This window comes from Aethalodelphis obliquidens, unplaced genomic scaffold, assembly GCF_003676395.1.
Source record: "Aethalodelphis obliquidens isolate GAN/ISIS:26980383/991018 unplaced genomic scaffold, ASM367639v1 scaffold55, whole genome shotgun sequence".
Taxonomy (NCBI): domain Eukaryota; kingdom Metazoa; phylum Chordata; class Mammalia; order Artiodactyla; family Delphinidae; genus Aethalodelphis; species Aethalodelphis obliquidens.
The window spans coordinates 5,715,146-5,733,232 of NW_020837999.1; the positions used below are offsets into that span (position 1 = coordinate 5,715,146).

General features: G+C 46.2%; 1 protein-coding gene and 1 long non-coding RNA gene across 2 annotated transcripts in view; one reads left to right on the plus strand and one right to left on the minus strand.

The window, feature by feature from the left end:
* Positions 1 to 18,087, minus strand: part of LOC113609179 (uncharacterized) — a 314,685-nt gene that overhangs the window by 188,308 nt on the left and 108,290 nt on the right. The gene's annotated exons all lie outside the window — the stretch shown is intronic.
* The window catches only part of TNR (tenascin R), an 83,782-nt gene that overhangs the window by 34,069 nt on the left and 31,626 nt on the right, over positions 1 to 18,087 (plus strand). The window contains exons 8-16 of the mRNA XM_027086249.1: positions 5,873 to 5,962; positions 7,042 to 7,305; positions 7,917 to 8,186; positions 9,375 to 9,494; positions 10,414 to 10,560; positions 13,120 to 13,239; positions 15,816 to 15,959; positions 16,630 to 16,760; positions 17,636 to 17,768. Coding sequence (XP_026942050.1) covers positions 5,873 to 5,962; positions 7,042 to 7,305; positions 7,917 to 8,186; positions 9,375 to 9,494; positions 10,414 to 10,560; positions 13,120 to 13,239; positions 15,816 to 15,959; positions 16,630 to 16,760; positions 17,636 to 17,768 — 1,419 coding nt within the window. The remainder of the gene's footprint in view (positions 1 to 5,872; positions 5,963 to 7,041; positions 7,306 to 7,916; positions 8,187 to 9,374; positions 9,495 to 10,413; positions 10,561 to 13,119; positions 13,240 to 15,815; positions 15,960 to 16,629; positions 16,761 to 17,635; positions 17,769 to 18,087) is intronic.

Here is an 18,087-nt window from a genome sequence, read left to right on the forward strand (position 1 = left end):
TTTTAGGGGTTCCCAGAAGATTCTCTGTCTCCAAATATCTCCCCATCTATGAAACGTCCGGTACCCAAATTCCCTGCTGGAAATTTCCCTATGAGGGGCCCTACATTAGGTCCCTGGTTTTCATGAGTTCTTTTACCAGATATACCTTTGCATATGTTATTCCCTCAGCCTGCCCTTTCCCCAACCAAATGTCCCCTGATCCTTCAAAATCCAGCTCAGATATTCTCTCATAGAAGCCTTCCCAACACCACCATTGCCCCCGCCATGTTGCTTCTATGCATCTTATTTTTTTTTTCACTATACGACATACTGAATTAAAATATTAAAAAAATCAAACCCCTTGAGCCAAAGACCTAAGAGTCTACTGAGGAGACCAGCAAGAAAGCTAACAATAACAACATAATAGCATGATTGTGATAAAAACTAAGAGACTGACTGCAAGCTCCTTGGGGATGGGTCATCAGTCTGCCCCTCCCTTTGAAGGCAGATGTCCTTCAAATGCACTGGAGCAGCGATCCCCAACCTTTTTGGCACCAGGGACCAGTTTTGTGGAAGGCAATGTTTCCAAGGACGATGGGTGGGTGGGGGTGCAGGCGGTAATGCGAGCGATGGGGAGCGATGGGGAGCCGCAGATGACGCTTCGCTGGCTCGCCCGCCGCTCACCTCCTGCTGTGCGGCCCGGTTCCTAACAGGCCGCAGACCAGTAGGGGTCTGCAGCCCAGGGGTTGGGGACCCCTGCACTAGAGACAACCAAATCCCCAACCCCAGTTTGGTAGACTTGAACTTCACAGATATTCTGGAGATGAGTCCAGGGATTCAGAGACGGAAAGGGTCCATCTTTCTGCATGGCCATCTGAACCTAATCAAGCCTGCAGACCCCAGGTGTATTGTTTATGTTTCTGCTGGCAAGACACAGCAATCTCAGTTTCCTGGGCCTCCTTCTCCCACTGTTTTCCTGCTAGCAGCAGGAAGCATGAAGAATAGGTTTCCTAACAGAGGGAAGTGAGTCATCCTGTCTTTATCACCCACCCACAGTCCTTGCAGTGCAGGTGAGAATCTGCTAGTTCCTCTTGCTCTCTAGCTCTAATTCATCTCTTCCTGCTCACTATGTCCCATCCTACCGATCAGAAAATTCCACACCTCCGTCGTCCCTCAACCTTTCCTAATCTTGGCTAGCTTTCAAGGTTCAAGTCCCTTCTCTAGAAAGCCTTCTCTGGCTACCCCAGCCCATGCTGATCTCATCCCCACTCTGAAATGGTTTTCTTAGTTAGCAGCCCATGGTGTAGTGCAAAATCACCTTCAAATTCCAATGTGCTTACTCCACTCCCCTCTCCTAGCCTGTAAGACCCTTAGGGACAGGGACCATGCTATGATGTGTCAGAAAGAACAATGAACCTGGGTTCTAAACCCAGTTTTATTGTATATTATCTTTGTGACCTTGGTCAAGAAATGGACTTCTCTGATCCTCTGTTTACCCATGAGTAAGGCCCTCCTGGCAGAGCTGCAGGGGAAAACGAGGTAACAGGTATGAATCGCTAAGAAACTAAAGTTAATAATAGACCTCCTGGCCACCAGACACTTAAAATTCTCTTTTGATTTTTATCCCTCCTTTCTTCCCTCTTTTTTTTCTTCATTATTCTTCTAGATTAGTGCATGCAGCTCATTGCTTGGCATATTATGGGTACTCAGTAAGTAATTAATTTCCTTCTTCAGTACAGATTTCTTTTTATCTCATTAAGGACGAGGGTGATTCCATTCAGCTCACCCTGGTATCCCCAGTATACAACCCTGTGCCTGGCACAAAGGACACCCTCAGTAATGTCTGTTGAGTGAATGAACTGCGTGCTTTGGGAATTCAAAGAAGAATGGATATGCAGTGAAAGAGTTGAGAAAAGCATCACCCTCTAAGCTGAACAAAGGAAGTTCTATAAGGGATGCAGAGCGGTGGTTTCCTATGAGATGAATTTTCTGAGCTATTGTTAAGAAAGGGAACAGAGCCATTCATAGGCTACTACTTGCAGGAGCTGGATGGAAAGATAAAGTGAGCATTGGTAGAGAGCAAGGGGTCTTTAAAAAGTGAGAAATCCCTAGGAGTCCTCCAAGTGCTGATATATAAGTGTACTGGGTATGCCTCAGATACGCATTTTCTTTTCCAGCAGAGGTGTATTTTACCTGCTGGCAAAGAGCAACAATTCACGTGTAGCACAGGAAGAAAGCTGTTGAAAATCAAAGGAAGCGGCAGGCAGGAACCTATAGGCAAGTCTCACTTCCACATCACCTAGTCAGAAAGCCTGGGAAGAGAGTACTTTGAATTCTGCTCTGCACTTTTCTGGGAGAAGATGATTCCGTTGTAAATTATTGAACATTTCATTTAAGCTTCATAAATAAGAAACTCGGACGAAAACGTTACATGGTAGATCCGTTTGGCAACATGTAATTTCTGTCTTCCTCCCTCGATCTGTCACCCTTCATCTACGTCGGAGAACTTCTACTTTATCATAGGCAATTGAAGGTCTCAATCAGTTGTCTGAGAAAAGCAGTTTATGTCCCAAAGGTAATCTAATTTCTCCAACCAAGGATGTACCTGGGACTCGCTGAACATACTGACAGATAAAAATGTGTGCTTTGAATGGATCTGGGGTGTTGCAATCACCCAACTCGTTCTAGTGAGAGGTACTCGGCCCAGCCAGGGGCCAGCTCCTCACTGACACCGGGACTCCCTAAATCACTGGTCTCATCAGAGCCAACAGGCTAAGCTTCAGCAAACTGACAAGAGGTGTGCCGAGGACCAACCTGTACCTTCCTGGGGCTCACCAAAAAACAACTCCAAATCCTGGAATAGTTCTCTGAGCAAGGTAATAATACTATGAGCTACGATCCCAGTGGACCAGGCACCATTCTTCACACACATTGGTTCACTTAATCCTCAGGATGACCCTCTGAGATAGATACTATTATTCTTCCCATTCTACAGAAACTGAAGCTCAAAGATGTGAAGTAATCAGTTACACGTGTAGAAAGCGGCAGAGCCTGAATATTAATGTAAGTACGGCAGACCTCAAAGTCAAAGTTGACCTCCACCAGGATTGACACTTTAGAGAAAGAAAGAACTAAAGGTTAGGAAATGAATGGAGCTGGTTTGAGAAGGGAAAAAGAGGGCTGATTCTAACACATTCTGTCCAGAGAGCCTGGTCAGTAAGGCCTGGAAGGTTCTGCCGCACTGGAGCACGAGGGATTCACCGCACAGGCTGTACTGAAAGCCACAATGAGGAGGGAGTGCAGAACCCTCTGGTTTCCAGGCAGCATTCACCTTCCTTAATCCAAGTGGCTGTTAAGGAAAGGTTGCTCAATGCATTTCCTGTCAAAATCATTCCTATTACCTCAGGGCTCCTGGGGAAGTCACAGCTGCTCCGGGGAGGGGATGAAATGAAGGGAAGGATAAGGCATTCAGTCCTAAAAGCCCTGAACCCTGAGGCCAGAAGCCTGGGGATCATCTCCAGCTGGTCACAGACTTACTCTTTGCCATAGTTTCTTTTTATAAAGAAATAACTACTGATTTGAATAGTGCCCCCCCCACCTCCAACCCCCTCCCCCCAAAAATATCCATTTCCACCTGAAACCTGTGAATGTGACCTTATTCGGAAAGAGGATCTTTACAGATGAAATCAAGTTAAGATGAGGGTGGGCCCTAAATACAATGTGACCAGTGTCTTCAAAAGATTAGAAGACACAGACACACAGGGAGAAGGCCATGTGTTATGGACTAAATGTTTGTGTCCCTCCCCGCAAATTCATATATTGTAATCCTCATTCCCGATGTGAAATGGGGGCCTATGGGAGGTGACTAGGTCATGAGGGTAGAGCCCTCATATATGGGACTAGTGACCTTATACAAGAGACCTCAGAGAGTTTTCTTGCTCTTTCGCTGTATGAGAACACAGTGAGAAGATGGTCTGTGAACCAGGAAGCTGGGGCTCAACAGACATCAGATGTGCTGGTGCCTTGATCTTGAACTTCTCAGCCTCCAGAATTGTGGGAAACAAATATGTATTGTTTAAGTTGCCTGGCCTCTAGCAGCCCAAACAGACCAAGACACCACGTACCAACAGAGGAGAGGCAGAGCCTGGAGTGACGCAGCTGTAAGTCAAGAAATACCAAGGATTGCCAGCAACTACCAGGAGCTAGGAAGAGGCAAGGAAAGATTCCCCCCATAGAGTATCTGGAAGGAGCACGGGCTTACCAACACCTCCATTTTGGCCCTCTAGACACCAGAACTGCAAGAGAATACATTTCTGTTGTTTTTAAGCCACCCAGCTTGTCGTCCTTTGTCATGGCAGCCACAGGAAATTAATGTAGATGGTGAAAGGGATCCCCAACCCACTATCCTCACAAGGTTGTGAGGAAAACAGCAGTCAAAATACAGTCAGGTATTTTGAAAAGAACAAATGTTATATAAATGCAGAACAGCATGACCATCGGCCTTGGTTCTGTCGAGCCCACAAAGGGCCCCAAAGAGAGCCTCCCAGAGGGACTCAGGCAGACAATGAGGGGCCCTACAGGTGATAATCTGATCTTGTTGCATATTCCTGCAGCTCCAGTCCTAATAAATGAGGGTGAGTTTGATGCGGGTTTGGTACTGAATAAAGGCCCCCAATGATGCCCACATTCTACTCCCTGGAACGTGTGACTATGTCATCTTACATGGCAAAAAGGAAAGTACAGATGTAATTAGGTTAAGGATCTTAAGATGGGGAGAACAGCCTGTCCTATCCAGGTGGGGCCAATGTAATCACCAGGGTCCTTATAAGACGGAGGAGAAGATGGGACCACGGAAGCAGAGCTCAGAGAGAAAAACAGATTTGAAAATGTTACACCACTGACTTTGAAGATGGGTGATGGGGACACAAGCCAAGGGATGCAGGCAACCTCTAGAAGCTACAAAAGGCGAAGAAACAAATTCTTTCCTAGAGCCTCCAGAAGGAACACAGCCCTGCTGAACCATTTCAGACTTCAGACCTCCTGAACTATTAAATAATAGATGTGTGTTGTTTTGAGCCACTTGGTTGTGGTAATTTGTTGCAACAGAAATAGGAAATTAATATAGCAGTCAAACGAGTTAATCTGAAAATGAATGTGGGAGAGGGTAGGGAGACATCCCAAATAATTCTAGGTCCTTTATACTGAACCCTAAAGAATTTCCCCCTGTAGTTGGGCAGTTTTTTTCATTTTCTCCAGCTTCCTCAGGTCCCCCAGAAGTCATCCTAACATTGAATCCACAGCTTTGAGTGCCCTTGGTAGGGAGCCCACAGCAACAGGGCTTCTGCATGCCCCTACATTAAAGGCCTGACAGCCCTGTGCTCAGCGAGACAGTCCATCCACAGTTGCTCCCCTCAGACATGGCCTCAGTCTCTGTCTATAAAAGGTACAGCTTGGTCTTCATCCACAATGTTCAAGAAATGCTTTAAAGGCTTATGTCCACACAGTCCTTCTCGATTACGCACTCCCCCGATTCACAATGTAAGCAAGAAATCCCTTCACCAGTTAGTTGTAGCCAACCTGAGACTCTACCTCAGGGAGACCTTCCACAGCAGAGCACTGTTCTGAAGGTCACTGACAAGGGCAGCCTCACTGCCCTCCCGAGGAGACCAGCAGCAAGAAGGAAGCTCTGCACTGATCAGTTTGTCCTGTTGACTTGGTATGGATTTCCTAAGTGGTGAAATTGGGATTTCCTAATAGGTAAAAATAGGAGTGGATTCGGGAAGGATTAAACACAAGATCTGAACAAGAACCTAAGGTCATTTGCTTCCCTCCATCCAGCCTTCCCCATCCCTGACACACACGGAATAATGTCTGTTTCTGCATCTACCAACAGATCTGGTGCCTGGCACTGAGTATGGAATTGGAATATCCGCCATCATGAACTCACAGCAAAGCGTACCAGCCACCATGAATGCCAGGACTGGTGAGTAGGAAGATTGCTGTGGAAGGAGACCGGGACAGTCTGGAAGCTTAGCCCAGCAAGGACTGGTCAGAAGGCAATGCCTCCTAGTGAACAGGTCCCTGGGTGATGATTATCCGTCAAAGAACACCATCTACCGGCAGCTTTTTGATTCCCTGTGCCTACTCTCTGACATCTGATGTGCAGGATGGACTCCCACCCTCTCCCCACAGATCTGCACGTGGTCCCCCACAGTCTGAAGGGCTGCCCACAGCTGTGGAGAACGGAGGTGGAAAACCCCAAATAAGTGGGAGTTGTAGCAAGTCATATTCCCTTCTAGATCACCCCACAGCAGGCAGAATGTGGGACTCCTCACCGTGTAGGACAGAAGCCCTCAGAAAAGCCACAGGCTGAAGGTCTAGGCATGGAAACAACCCATTCAATCTAAGGGCAATGGAGAAGTCCACTGAGACCCTTGCTATTCTGGATCCAGCAGTTTTGCTTCCAAATCCCGGGCAAATTCCAAAGTCACTTTAGTAACTTAAATACAAGCAGCCTGGGCTGGGCTGGGGATTTTGAACCAATCCCTGTCCCAAGGCTGTCCAGCATAGACCACCTCTCTAGAGAACCACATGGACACGAGTCCCCAGGAGTCCTCAGACCTTGTTGCCTGCACAACCATGGCCAGGTCAGTCAAAATGGCACCAGGAACAGAGGTAGCTACGGTTGCCAGGAATGGCATATCCCTACTTGATGGTGGTACCTGTTTTGCCCTGGTTGGTTTACTGAGAAAGGCTGGGAGAAAATGATTACGGAGAGCTTAAAAGTCAGCAGCCAGCTCTGTCCCAGAGGTGGGTGTATTCCAGTGGTGTTTGAGTTACTAATGCCCTTCTGCAGATTGTTCATCTATATGCCAAGCCCCCGGCCATCTTTCAAAGGAAAGGTGCTTAACAAAGTGTGAGATAAGTGTCAGCAGTGACAAGCCAATTTTCATGGTCAGCAGACCCGCTGATAGCTTAGAAATCCACAGGGGGTCCAATTCCAATAAATACTGGCCCTCGTTTGGAACTTATGTAAAATAGTCCACTTATGTTGATCCACAGAACTGGACAGTCCTCGAGACCTCATGGTGACAGCCTCCTCAGAAACCTCCATCTCCCTCATCTGGACCAAGGCCAGCGGCCCCATTGACCACTACCGAATCACATTCACCCCATCCTCTGGGATCGCCTCCGAAGTCACTGTGCCCAAGGACAGGACCTCGTACACACTGACAGATCTAGAGCCCGGGGCAGAGTACATCATTTCAATCACAGCTGAGAGAGGTCGGCAGCAGAGCTTGGAGTCCACGGTGGATGCCTTCACAGGTACCAGGACAGCAGAAATCTCGGCTGGGTTCAGGGATCAACGGATCTTAGTGTGAGAAGGTCATCTAGGCAACCCACTCTTCCAATGCCCCATATCCTTTAGAGAAAGGAAGAATGTAGGTAGAGAAAGAAGAGATAGAGGAGAAACTAATAAATACCTCAAGAGGGAATGGTTGGAGGTGAAGGGGGTGATGAACAAGGCTACCTGCACGCCTGAAATTTTGTATCTGGTTTCCTATAGGCTGCACACAGTGGTTGATTCTGTTCATAATTCCCTGCCTGCACAAAACCAGTGGGCATTCTGAGGATCCGTGGGATCATGTTAAATTCCTTCCAGGACAGAGGTTTTAAATCCTAGATCAGTATTATGAATAACTCAGAGGTAATGCTGGTTTTATACTGCTGAGGGCATTCATTTTTCAGTGTATGGCTTGGAGGAAGGAGAGTAGACAGGACAGGAGAGTGAGAATGTGGAAGCTCTGGGTCAACAGGTGAAGGTGTAGTCCTTATCTGCAAGGAAAGGAGATCTCTTCAGTCAGATGCCTCTTCTATCCCAGTGGCCCCACCACCTCATGTGGATTTCAGAACCATCCATGTCCTCTGCTTTGCAGGCTTCCGCCCCATCTCCCATTTGCACTTTTCTCACGTGACCTCCTCCAGTGTGAACATCACCTGGAGTGACCCATCCCCTCCAGCAGACAGACTCATTCTGAACTACAGCCCCCGGGATGAAGAGGAAGAGACGATGGAGGTCTCTCTGGATGCCACCAAGAGGCACGCTGTCCTGATGGGCCTGCAGCCAGCCACCGAGTACATTGTGAACTTGGTGGCAGTCCACGGCACAGTGACCTCTGAGCCCATCATGGGCTCCATCACCACAGGTGAGGCTGGAGGACTTGACAGCAGGTGGTGAGGGGGGTTCCCACAGTAGCCTTCAACAAGTCAATGAAATTTACAAGGAGAAACACCCAAGGAGTAAGGGACCATCTCATTTATCAAGAGAGCGTCTATGAGTTGTTCTGAAACAGCCACCTCTTCCAGGGCCGCACAAAATGTATAAGATGGGAAACTTCCATTTAGAAGGTAGGATGGACTCAATGTCTTGAGGAGGCCAGGCCTTTAATGCATTGGTCCAGATGTCTTCCCACTACCAACTTAGGAGAAAGCCCTGGAGAGAGCTAGTCTCCAAGAGGAAACCCTTCTACAGTGAGGAGACATCTGTTCCTATTCTGGAGTGCCATCTCTTGACGGCCCAGTAAGTTCACTGATGTGAATGATGCTTCCTCAGGATCATATGCGACTAGCATGCAACCATACAGGGACCTGGTACTCGGAGAACGGGGTGATCTGCATGTTGTTTGGAAAACACAGGTACTCTCAGCTGAATTGGATCACTTGTATCTCATCCTTCTCATCTATAATCACAAATATGAGTGTGCATGTGGGTGAGGACTTGTGTGTTTGGGTGGTTTCCTACATACTTACAAGAATTCATAAACTGAACAAGTGGATTAAACACTCAGCTGGTTTTGATCCTGCAATCTTCCAGTAGTCAAAAAAACAAAGTATATAGTATAAATAAAATACAGTTTAGGGAAGTGGATTTGTTCTGGACTTGTGCTCTGAAATCCCTCTACAGTCAAGAGCAATTTTTCTAAATTGAACAAAAGGCGGCTGCTTAACAGAGATAGAGAGAGAGTTGGGTTTGTCCAAGAGAAGCTGCCCCAGAGAGAATGACCATTACTCCCAGTTCAAAATAAAACATACAAACTTAAAGGAAATTTCCCAGTTGGCCTACATATAGGTAATAGTTGCTGCATAGGCACAGACCTTGACAATTTGACTTCATGTTGTTAAAATATTCTCCAGGAGCACGACACTGGCCACTCCTATGAGGTTTCAAGAGAGATTTGAGCCTGATCATGGTTTTAAGGTTGCCCTCGTATAAAGTAAGGTCTTGTCTGCCTCTGGGACACCATTAGCTCTTGGTCCACATAAAACCAAAAATAGGAATTTGTTTTTCACACTGTGCTTCCTGTCTTTTTCCCATAACCACCCGGGCCTTGTAGGAATTGATCCCCCCAAAGACATCACAATCAGCAATGTGACCAAGGACTCAGTTATGGTCTCCTGGAGCCCTCCTGTTGCGTCTTTTGATTACTACCGAGTATCATATCGGCCAACACAAGGTAATAAAGTTTCTTGGTTTCTCAAAGATGAATGGGATTTGGAGCTGGATGACGACTGTTATGGGAGAACTAGCGTATCCCAGGGGATATCACTCTCCTGCCTGCAATTTCCTTCCTCTCTGCAGCATGCTGCATCCGAATGGGTTGATGAGGGTGGGTTGATGAGGAGCAGCCAAGGAATCCGGAACTCACCAACTCCTCCCACAAAAGGCTTGATTACATTCACTCAAAAAGCAGGCCCTTCACCAGTAGAGTGAACCATGGTAATCGGTCGTCATTATCCAGACAGTGTAGCGAGAAACAAAGAACTCTAAAGAGTCTACCAAGAGCCAGGGTCACATGCACTTTTCTGAGAGAATTAAAGTCCAAGGCTAAACACCCCAGGAGATGCCTAAAGACACCACAGAGCCAGATGGAGCCTTGGAGGGAACCACAGTGACGGTGGTCCTATTATGGCCTCTCCAGCCAAGTTAGGAGTCAGAAGAAGTTGGCCCAGACCTCACCTGCATCCTCACAGTTCTTGCTGGTGCATGTGGAATTGTTAATGAAGTAGAGGGTACAATCACTTCCAGTGAGGGGGTGGGATAATTTTCCAGACTACCCTTGCTCTGGGCTGCATGGACCACTCTTTTCTGCCATTCCCTCTATACTGCTTTAAGACTAGTTTGTTAGAAAGCCACCTAATAAATAGGTTTTTTTCCCTTTGCTCCTGGGATCCTATATAATGAGGGGGTGGGATCAGCATGCAAGGTCTCTTCAAGTTCCAACATTCCCAGCTTCCCCATCCCCCAACTGGGTGCTGAGCCTTGCACCCATATTGGCTTCATGAAAGAAAGAGTGCCACCAGGAGCTCCTGTATTGTGAGCTGCGTATATACGGGATCCACTGAACTTGACCTGTGGCTTCTGTTCTTCCTTAGTGGGACGACTGGACAGCTCGGTGGTGCCCAACACAGTGACAGAATTCACCATCAGCAAGCTGTACCCAGCTACCGAATATGAAATCAGCCTCAACAGCGTGCGGGGCAGGGAGGAGAGTGAGCGGATCTGCACTCTTGTGCACACAGGTGGGCATGTCTCCCTATGGTGGGCCAAGTCGGGACGCTGGCTGAGGACCTGCGACCAACAAAAGAGGGAAAGATGAAGTTGTCCCGGCTAATGCAGAGGGCACTGATCCTGGGATCCCAGGCTCCTCTCCTGGGTGCTCCTCTGACTCACATTGTTATGTAAAACAATTTGCAATGTTCTCCCCTTTGACCTCCTCTGTAACACCAGCAGTTTAGAGAGACACCTTCTAAGAGTCTTACTGGTTTAGGTCAGACATTTTCATGGAACTTCCAGTATGAAAAGGAACCTTCCAAAGACTCATGACAGAATGAATTCCAGAACGGACATCTGATTCATCCCGTCTAATTGTTAAAAAGACTCAGACAAGGAAACTTTACCTTAGAGAAAAAAACAAAAGGGGGCTGTTATTCCAGTAATGACCCTTGGGGTCATGAAACTCCTCATCCTATGTGACCAGAAACCACCAAGTAGCTGTACTTTTTCTTGCTTTATGCTCCAGGGAGGAGGAAGGAGGCGCTTTTCTGTAGAAAAATGATGGGCCAGAGGACAGGGCCCTGGCAGCAGCTCCCCTGCTCTCCTTCTCTGACCCCTCAGCTAGCCCATCATGCAAAACTAGGAAAGATTTGCTGTAGAAGACACAAGAGGGAGCAGCCAAAGTTTCCTGTTGCAACCCCAGACCTAACTCTCCATGAGGCTATCGTTCCTGTAGCACACAGGAAAACATCCAGCTTGCCTCATGAGGAGAACACCTGGATTTCCTGAGGCTGCTTACTTCCCTCAGAGAATCGTATTTTCTGAACGAGGGCAACTTGGAATTCCTCACTGCTTCTGTAGATACACTCACTAGCCCAGAAAGAACATCCCTATGGCCACGGCCAAAGAAACATTCCTTCAGAAACTCAAAAAATTATTCATTTAAAGATACCACAGGATGTTCTAATCTTCCCTAATCTCCTTCCATGCCTATGACTACAGATAATGCAGCCATGTTTTTGGTTTAATCTTACCCTTTCTATCAAGTTATCTATGACCATTAAAGTATCAACTGATATTGACCTGAAGTGATCTCCAATGAGTAAAAAGAAGCCCCTCCCCCACTCCCCATACTTTCCTCAAAGTCTTAGAAATCATGTTAAAGAAATTAGGATTTTTCTCAGTGAGGACAATAAAATGGACTTCAAGAGCCTCCTACCCCGGAAGTAAAGGAGAACAACAATTCAGGTCAAAAACTCATTCCTTGGGTTCTTGGTCATAAGCAAGTCTCTCTAACGCAGGAATTCAGTAGTGCACCAACCCAAACTGTCCTCCTTCAAGTTTAGGCAGAGCTATTTTGGCAACTCCCAATAACCAGATTACTCACAGAAATGTTTTATTTTGTTGTTTTAATATGATGTCTATGATTTTATAACTTTTGGCAATGAGTACTCCTCGGAGTCTCACAGTCAATCTCAGAGAGGTCAAGCTAATTGTAGTCTCAAGACTTTTCTTCTTTGTTTCTTTTCAATAAGGTTGCATTCGAAGACCTTGTTCAAGGCACAGATTGTGGATACAATTCAGATGTTAAAATTGTAAACACACTTTATGGTTGTTTCTTTGAAATAAAAGACATAGACAAGCGATAAGAACCTTCAGTCACAGAACAGGACCAGATCAACAGCATATCTTGGTCCCCAAAAGTAAATTCCATGACACGTAGGGTGAGCTGATGCCTAAACTACTGTAATAACCTGCATTTCTAAGATAAATTCCAACTTTATGGAAGGGAGGCACAGTAAGGAAACAAATGCATGGAGCATAGGCAAGTGAGAATAAGAACATGGTGCTATGATGAGCAACCTCTGTTCCTCAACAGGCACTCCTGGCTTTAAGCCTGGACGAAGTCCCTTGACTTTCTATGCCACAAAAAGGATCCCCAGGACTCAGTACAGAGTCAGCCTCGTAAGTAGCAAAGCAAGAATTCAGAAATCAGATCTGACTTTAAAGGCAACCTGAGTCCCATTCTTCATTCCACAAGTATTTACTGAGTAACTTCTAAGTTCCAGGTGCTGGGGTTACTCCCTGACTTCATGGAACTCCCACCATACTTCCTGACGTTCATCAACAGAGACTGTTCCACAAGGCATGCCCCTTGTATTTATCAAAGAACAAAGAGCCTGGGAAGCATATTAGCTCATTAACTAGAAATATAATTGTTTCTATAGCATGTTCTTAGTTTCTCCATCTAGGTTTAAATATCTAAAACACAACATCCATACCTTGGACACCCCCGTAACACCTGACAGCCCTCTGCACATAAGAAGTTAATGAATGAATTAAAAAGGAAGATCTGAGGGCAATTAGGGGAGCATGGGGTGCTTGAGAGGAAGGAGGAATGGGAGAAGGGGAAGGGGCTGATGGAATCAGAAGGGGAGAAAGGAAAGAGGTCCTCACTCACTTCATTATTTTGTATAGTGCAGCAGCAGACATGCATCCTGGGTGAAACTACAGGAGACGGTTCTCTGCTCTTCCATCCTGCAGTTCCTCTTACCTTTACCTGATATTTTCCTGTACTGTTTCAGCCATGGACAATCCTGTGGATCTGACTGCTACCAACATCACTCCAACAGAAGCTCTGCTGCAGTGGAAGGCACCAGTGAGTGGAGTGGAGAACTACGTCATTGTTCTCACACACTTTGCAGGTGGGTGTCTGTGGTTCTAGGCATCAGGGGGGAACGGCGGGGATTGGGGCTGAAGGCTAGCGTGAAAGTAGAAAAAACCAAAACATTTTATCCATCTGAGAGAACACTGGAAATTTTCCTGCTTTAATTTCACCATAAAGCCCTCAAGGTAGCCCCCAAACTCTGTGAACTATATCAACTATGAGAATTGAGAAAGCCGAATCTAAAAGGTATAAGAAGGGTATGTAACCAAGAGGAAAACAAAAACAGAAACAGCACTTGGAAGACAAAACTCAGAACTTGCCCCAAAATGCTGCAGGCGAGAAAGCTGACTTTTCTAGATATTTAAAGAGCAAACAAAACACTAAAGGACCAGCCGTGGTAACAGGTGACAAAGGATTCAGAACTACTAAGCTCTTCTGTTGCTTTGATCTTCTCTACTCATATCCATCCCAAAAGGTTGAGCCAACATGAACTCTTGAGTTGCAACGTCTTCTTCACCTTACTTGTTCACATTAACACTATTTGAAGTTGAACAGAGAAGCACAAAGCAAAATAATGTTGAGTAATTCAAGTTCCCAAGCCAAGGAAAATTATTTCCCTGCCTAAATTATACATGTGCTCACAGACTATTGTGGGTTATAGGCAGGAATCCAGAGAACAAAGATACCAGAAGAGAGAAGGCAGGCAGATGTCTTAATTTTCAAAAATGACAGATTAAGTCAATTCTGTAAGCTGAAAAGTAAACTGATTTTCAAAGCTTGGGGAAGTAAAAACCAAAACAGACTATTAAATAAGCTGGAAGGGAATCAGTGATTACTACATACCAGCACAGGTTCACTAAGTATGAGTTTCACCAAAACCACTTTATGTCCTTTTCTTTAATTGGCAAGTCTGAGAGCACATTAGTATCTCAGCAAGGCATTAAAAAGATCCACTTACCACTTAGATGGAAAAATACATGGTGGACCACATTTGGAGTTACATAGCTGATTGAATGATTGACCCTCCTCAGAGAATGAATATCATTACTATGGATACATCCTAACCTCCCTGTGTGCATGCAAAAGCCGCTTCAATCCCTACCACTCCTCCTTGCACATTATGACCCTGAATTTCTTAATTCTCACCTGCCTTCTCAAACCACCGTGCACATGCTCTTGCCTCTACCAGGAAATGCTCTCCCTACTTATCTGCCTAGTAAACCCATCCTTTAAGCCTTAGTTTCAGCACTATCTCCATTATTCCCCTAAGGCAGTCATATTCACCTGCTCACAGATACGAAGCACAGAGCTCCATCATAGCCATTAATTTCCATTCATTCAACAACTACTTTTGCTGCCCTCCCATGTGCCATGCACTCTCTAAGGCTATAATGATTCAGAGACCAAATATGAGTTCTTGTCTTTGCAGAACTCACTTCTGGTGATGATGCAGACAAGTAAAGAGTTACAACCCAATATGGGCAATGTCATGATTTGGGCAAGCACGAAACACCAGTGTGCCACCTCTGATGGGCCACTGTGATTTGGGGTGAACGTGTTGAGGCGAAGAAAGAAGGCAGATCTTAGATAAAGTTAAAGACAAAGAGAATAGGAGAAGAAGGAGCGTTCCAAGAAAAACAGTACCCTGTATGGAGGGAGAGAGTGGGGAGTTTGAGGAAGTGTTGTAGTTGATGCGGCCGGGGAGCTGACAGTTGGCAGCATATGCAAAGGAAGATATTAAAGAAATAGAGCCATTATGTGAGCTCTTCCAAAAGGCAAAACTGTGATCAATAGAAGCCAAATTCACATATATTTTAATAAACTGAAACAGTGGCCCAAAACTCAGTCAACAAGGCAAAATGCAGTAGAAATGAATGCAAAGCTCTTCCCATGGGTGCAAAAAATCAACTAAAACCAACTACACAAGGTAAGGCTGGGGAGTGGGTTATAAACAAGATCTCTGATGAATAATCATCTCAGCATGTGATAACAATATCCCATGACTGTCTCAAAACCTATGGATTAATATACATAATTGGCACAAATAGAAGCAGAGACTGACCCTGTTTCTTTCATTGTCAGTACAATGAAAACTGACAATGTACTGACGTTACAATGTGTTGTAATGAAACAATCTCAATGATTGTTTTCAATTCTCTTCTGAGTTTTGTATTTCAGCAGGGACACTGATAGACTGCTACTCGTTTTGAGAAAGGTAGCCAGGATTGTGACAGTTTTAGAATCATCACATACATATAATGGGGACTGGGGGCTGAATTTTCTCAGTCTAGAAGAGAGAAGACTTGACTAGGAAGGGTGGGGGGCAGGAAGAGGTCAGGTAGACAAAGGATTTGGTTTATCCTTGTAACTCCAGAGACCCGAGTAGGAGTTATACAAAAGACAATTTGGCCTCCAAATAATTTCTCAATTAAGATGCAAAACAAGAAGAGAGGGGAGCTTTGTATGGAATAAAATGCTAAGCTCAATAACCTCGAAAAGATTTTTCGCAAAATTCTCTAATATTGCATCTTTATGAAATGCCTTTGGATTTGATAGGTCTTTCCTAAGTTGAAGAGCCTTATTCATTCCTTATCCATAACCATCTGATTTCAGTTGCTGGAGAGACCATCCTGGTTGATGGAGACCGTGAGGAATTCCAGCTTGTTGACCTGCTTCCTAGGACCCACTATACCGTCACTATGTATGCCGCCAGTGGGCCTCTCACCAGTGGCACGATCAGCACCAACTTCTCTACCCGTGAGTACATGGTCAGCTACATACCTAGTATCCTGAGAGGCTTTTATTGATCCTGAAAGTGATCAGTTTCCATGTGCTCAACTAGATTATAGTCTATACGTTTTGGACAATGCAGCTGTGAGCTATCCTTATTTTAGTTAACTGCTGCCCAAATGCCAGTGAAAGTGAGTTGCAGCTCTCTTCCTGGGTCTGGCTGACAGCAGTACAACCAGGCCAACAGAGGCCAGTACTGAGAATGCATCTGGCCCGGAAAAATCTGATAGATATTAAAGAGCTTAATATTGGGGAGGGAGTTGCTGGGTACGGTCATGGCCAGGAGAACAGTAGACAAAGGTATAGATGTGGGAATGTTATATGTTCAAGAGTGAACTCACAGACATGCAGGTTTAACAAGGTCATGATTTCAGACCTAGAGGGTCAGATCGGAAGATATCACATCTAGGGCCGGAGGGTCAGGTGAGGGAAGGGGGAATAGCTGCAGGAATGATCATGACACGACGATTACCTTCTGACCCAGGAGTGCCCTTTAGGCTCCTGTCCAAGCTAGAACTGGGGTTAGCATGTGAGCAGCCCAGAGACCACACAGGTAGACAGACTGATCTACATGCCTGGAATCAAAGAGAAAGGAGATAGACGGGCAGGCACTACTGGCATTTTCTCCTCTCTTCAGTCCTGGACGCTCCTGCCAATCTGACAGCAAGTGAAGTCACCAGACAAAGTGCCCTGATCTCCTGGCAGCCTCCCAGAGCAGAGACTGAGAATTACATCTTGACCTACAAATCCACCGATGGAAGCCGCAAGGTGAGATTTTTCTGGAAAGGGGAAAGACCGTTGCTGTCCAGCAATCCACAAGGGAACAAGCTAGGTTTGCCACTACGGATACCCAGCGTGCTGTTGAGGAAAGAGCCCTCATCTGCAAGCCAGCGATTTGGGTGCTAGTCTTGCCTCCACTACTACTCTCCACACAAGTTGAGGCAAAGCACTCAACCTCTCTGAGCCTCCGTTTCTTCTCTAGGTAATGGGGGCATCTACCCTGCCACTTCACTTAGTTGTGGTGATGCGACCGATATGATGACGCACCAGCTTCCAAGGCAATATAAGGACACAGTACTGGAACGGTTTTTCACTAACAGGGCCAAGCAACCATGAGCTGGATACCAAACTGGACAGTCTCCTATGCCTCTAGATAAGCATGATAAAGGCTACATCTATATGGCCCGCAGTAGAGATGACAAATTTCAGTTTTAGGTGACCAGTTGAAACAGTTCACCTAGAGCACTGGTTGTCAAATTTTTGTTAACAGTGGAATCCTTTTTAAAAGTGAAATCATATGCAGAAGCCAAATACAGAGAATAGAGCTAGACTGTTGGATGTGGAAGAGGGAAGCCTAGGTTCCTGCATCTCAGGGCTCCAGGAGGCCCTGTGCCATCCGAAAACCACTGGGTTCAATAATGCCGGGCCTAAGTTTCTCCCAATGTGCATCCGTGAGATGGGAGCTGGCCTCAGTCTCACATAGGAGCTGTTTTCCCTGCTTATTGGAATGGTTTCCTTCTTACATAATGTGGGATGGAGAGGATAAAAATGGCCACTGCAATCTGAACTTCCCTTCTCCACTGCCCTCCATGGTGACCCCTCTGCTCACCCCTTTCCACCTCCCTCCTCCGCTTATCCCACAGGAGCTGATTGTGGATGCGGAGGACACGTGGATCCGACTGGAGGGCCTGTCTGAGAGCACAGACTACACGGTGCTCCTGCAGGCGGCCCAGGACACCGATCGGAGCAGCATCACCTCCACCGCCTTCACCACAGGTGAGAGATTTCCTGCTGCCCTGATGCCTTCTCCTCCCCTGGGTGGCGTCTGGCTCCTCGGCTGCCTCTGCTGAGACTTGGCCAGGGAGGAGCCCATCAGAGAAACTCAACTGCCTCTTCCGGCAAAGGAAAATAATTATTCCCTCCACTCCTGCCTTCCAAGGCCCTGCCAGGAACCTCTCACTACCAAGGCAACCACAGGAGCCAGCAGTGCAAAGTCCTGGTCCACCTGCACCAACTAAATGCACCAAGTAAGAGAGCAGGCTCCTGTTTAGATTTTCTGCAAGGGTCTTTCCAGCACAGTTTGTCCTTCCCTCCT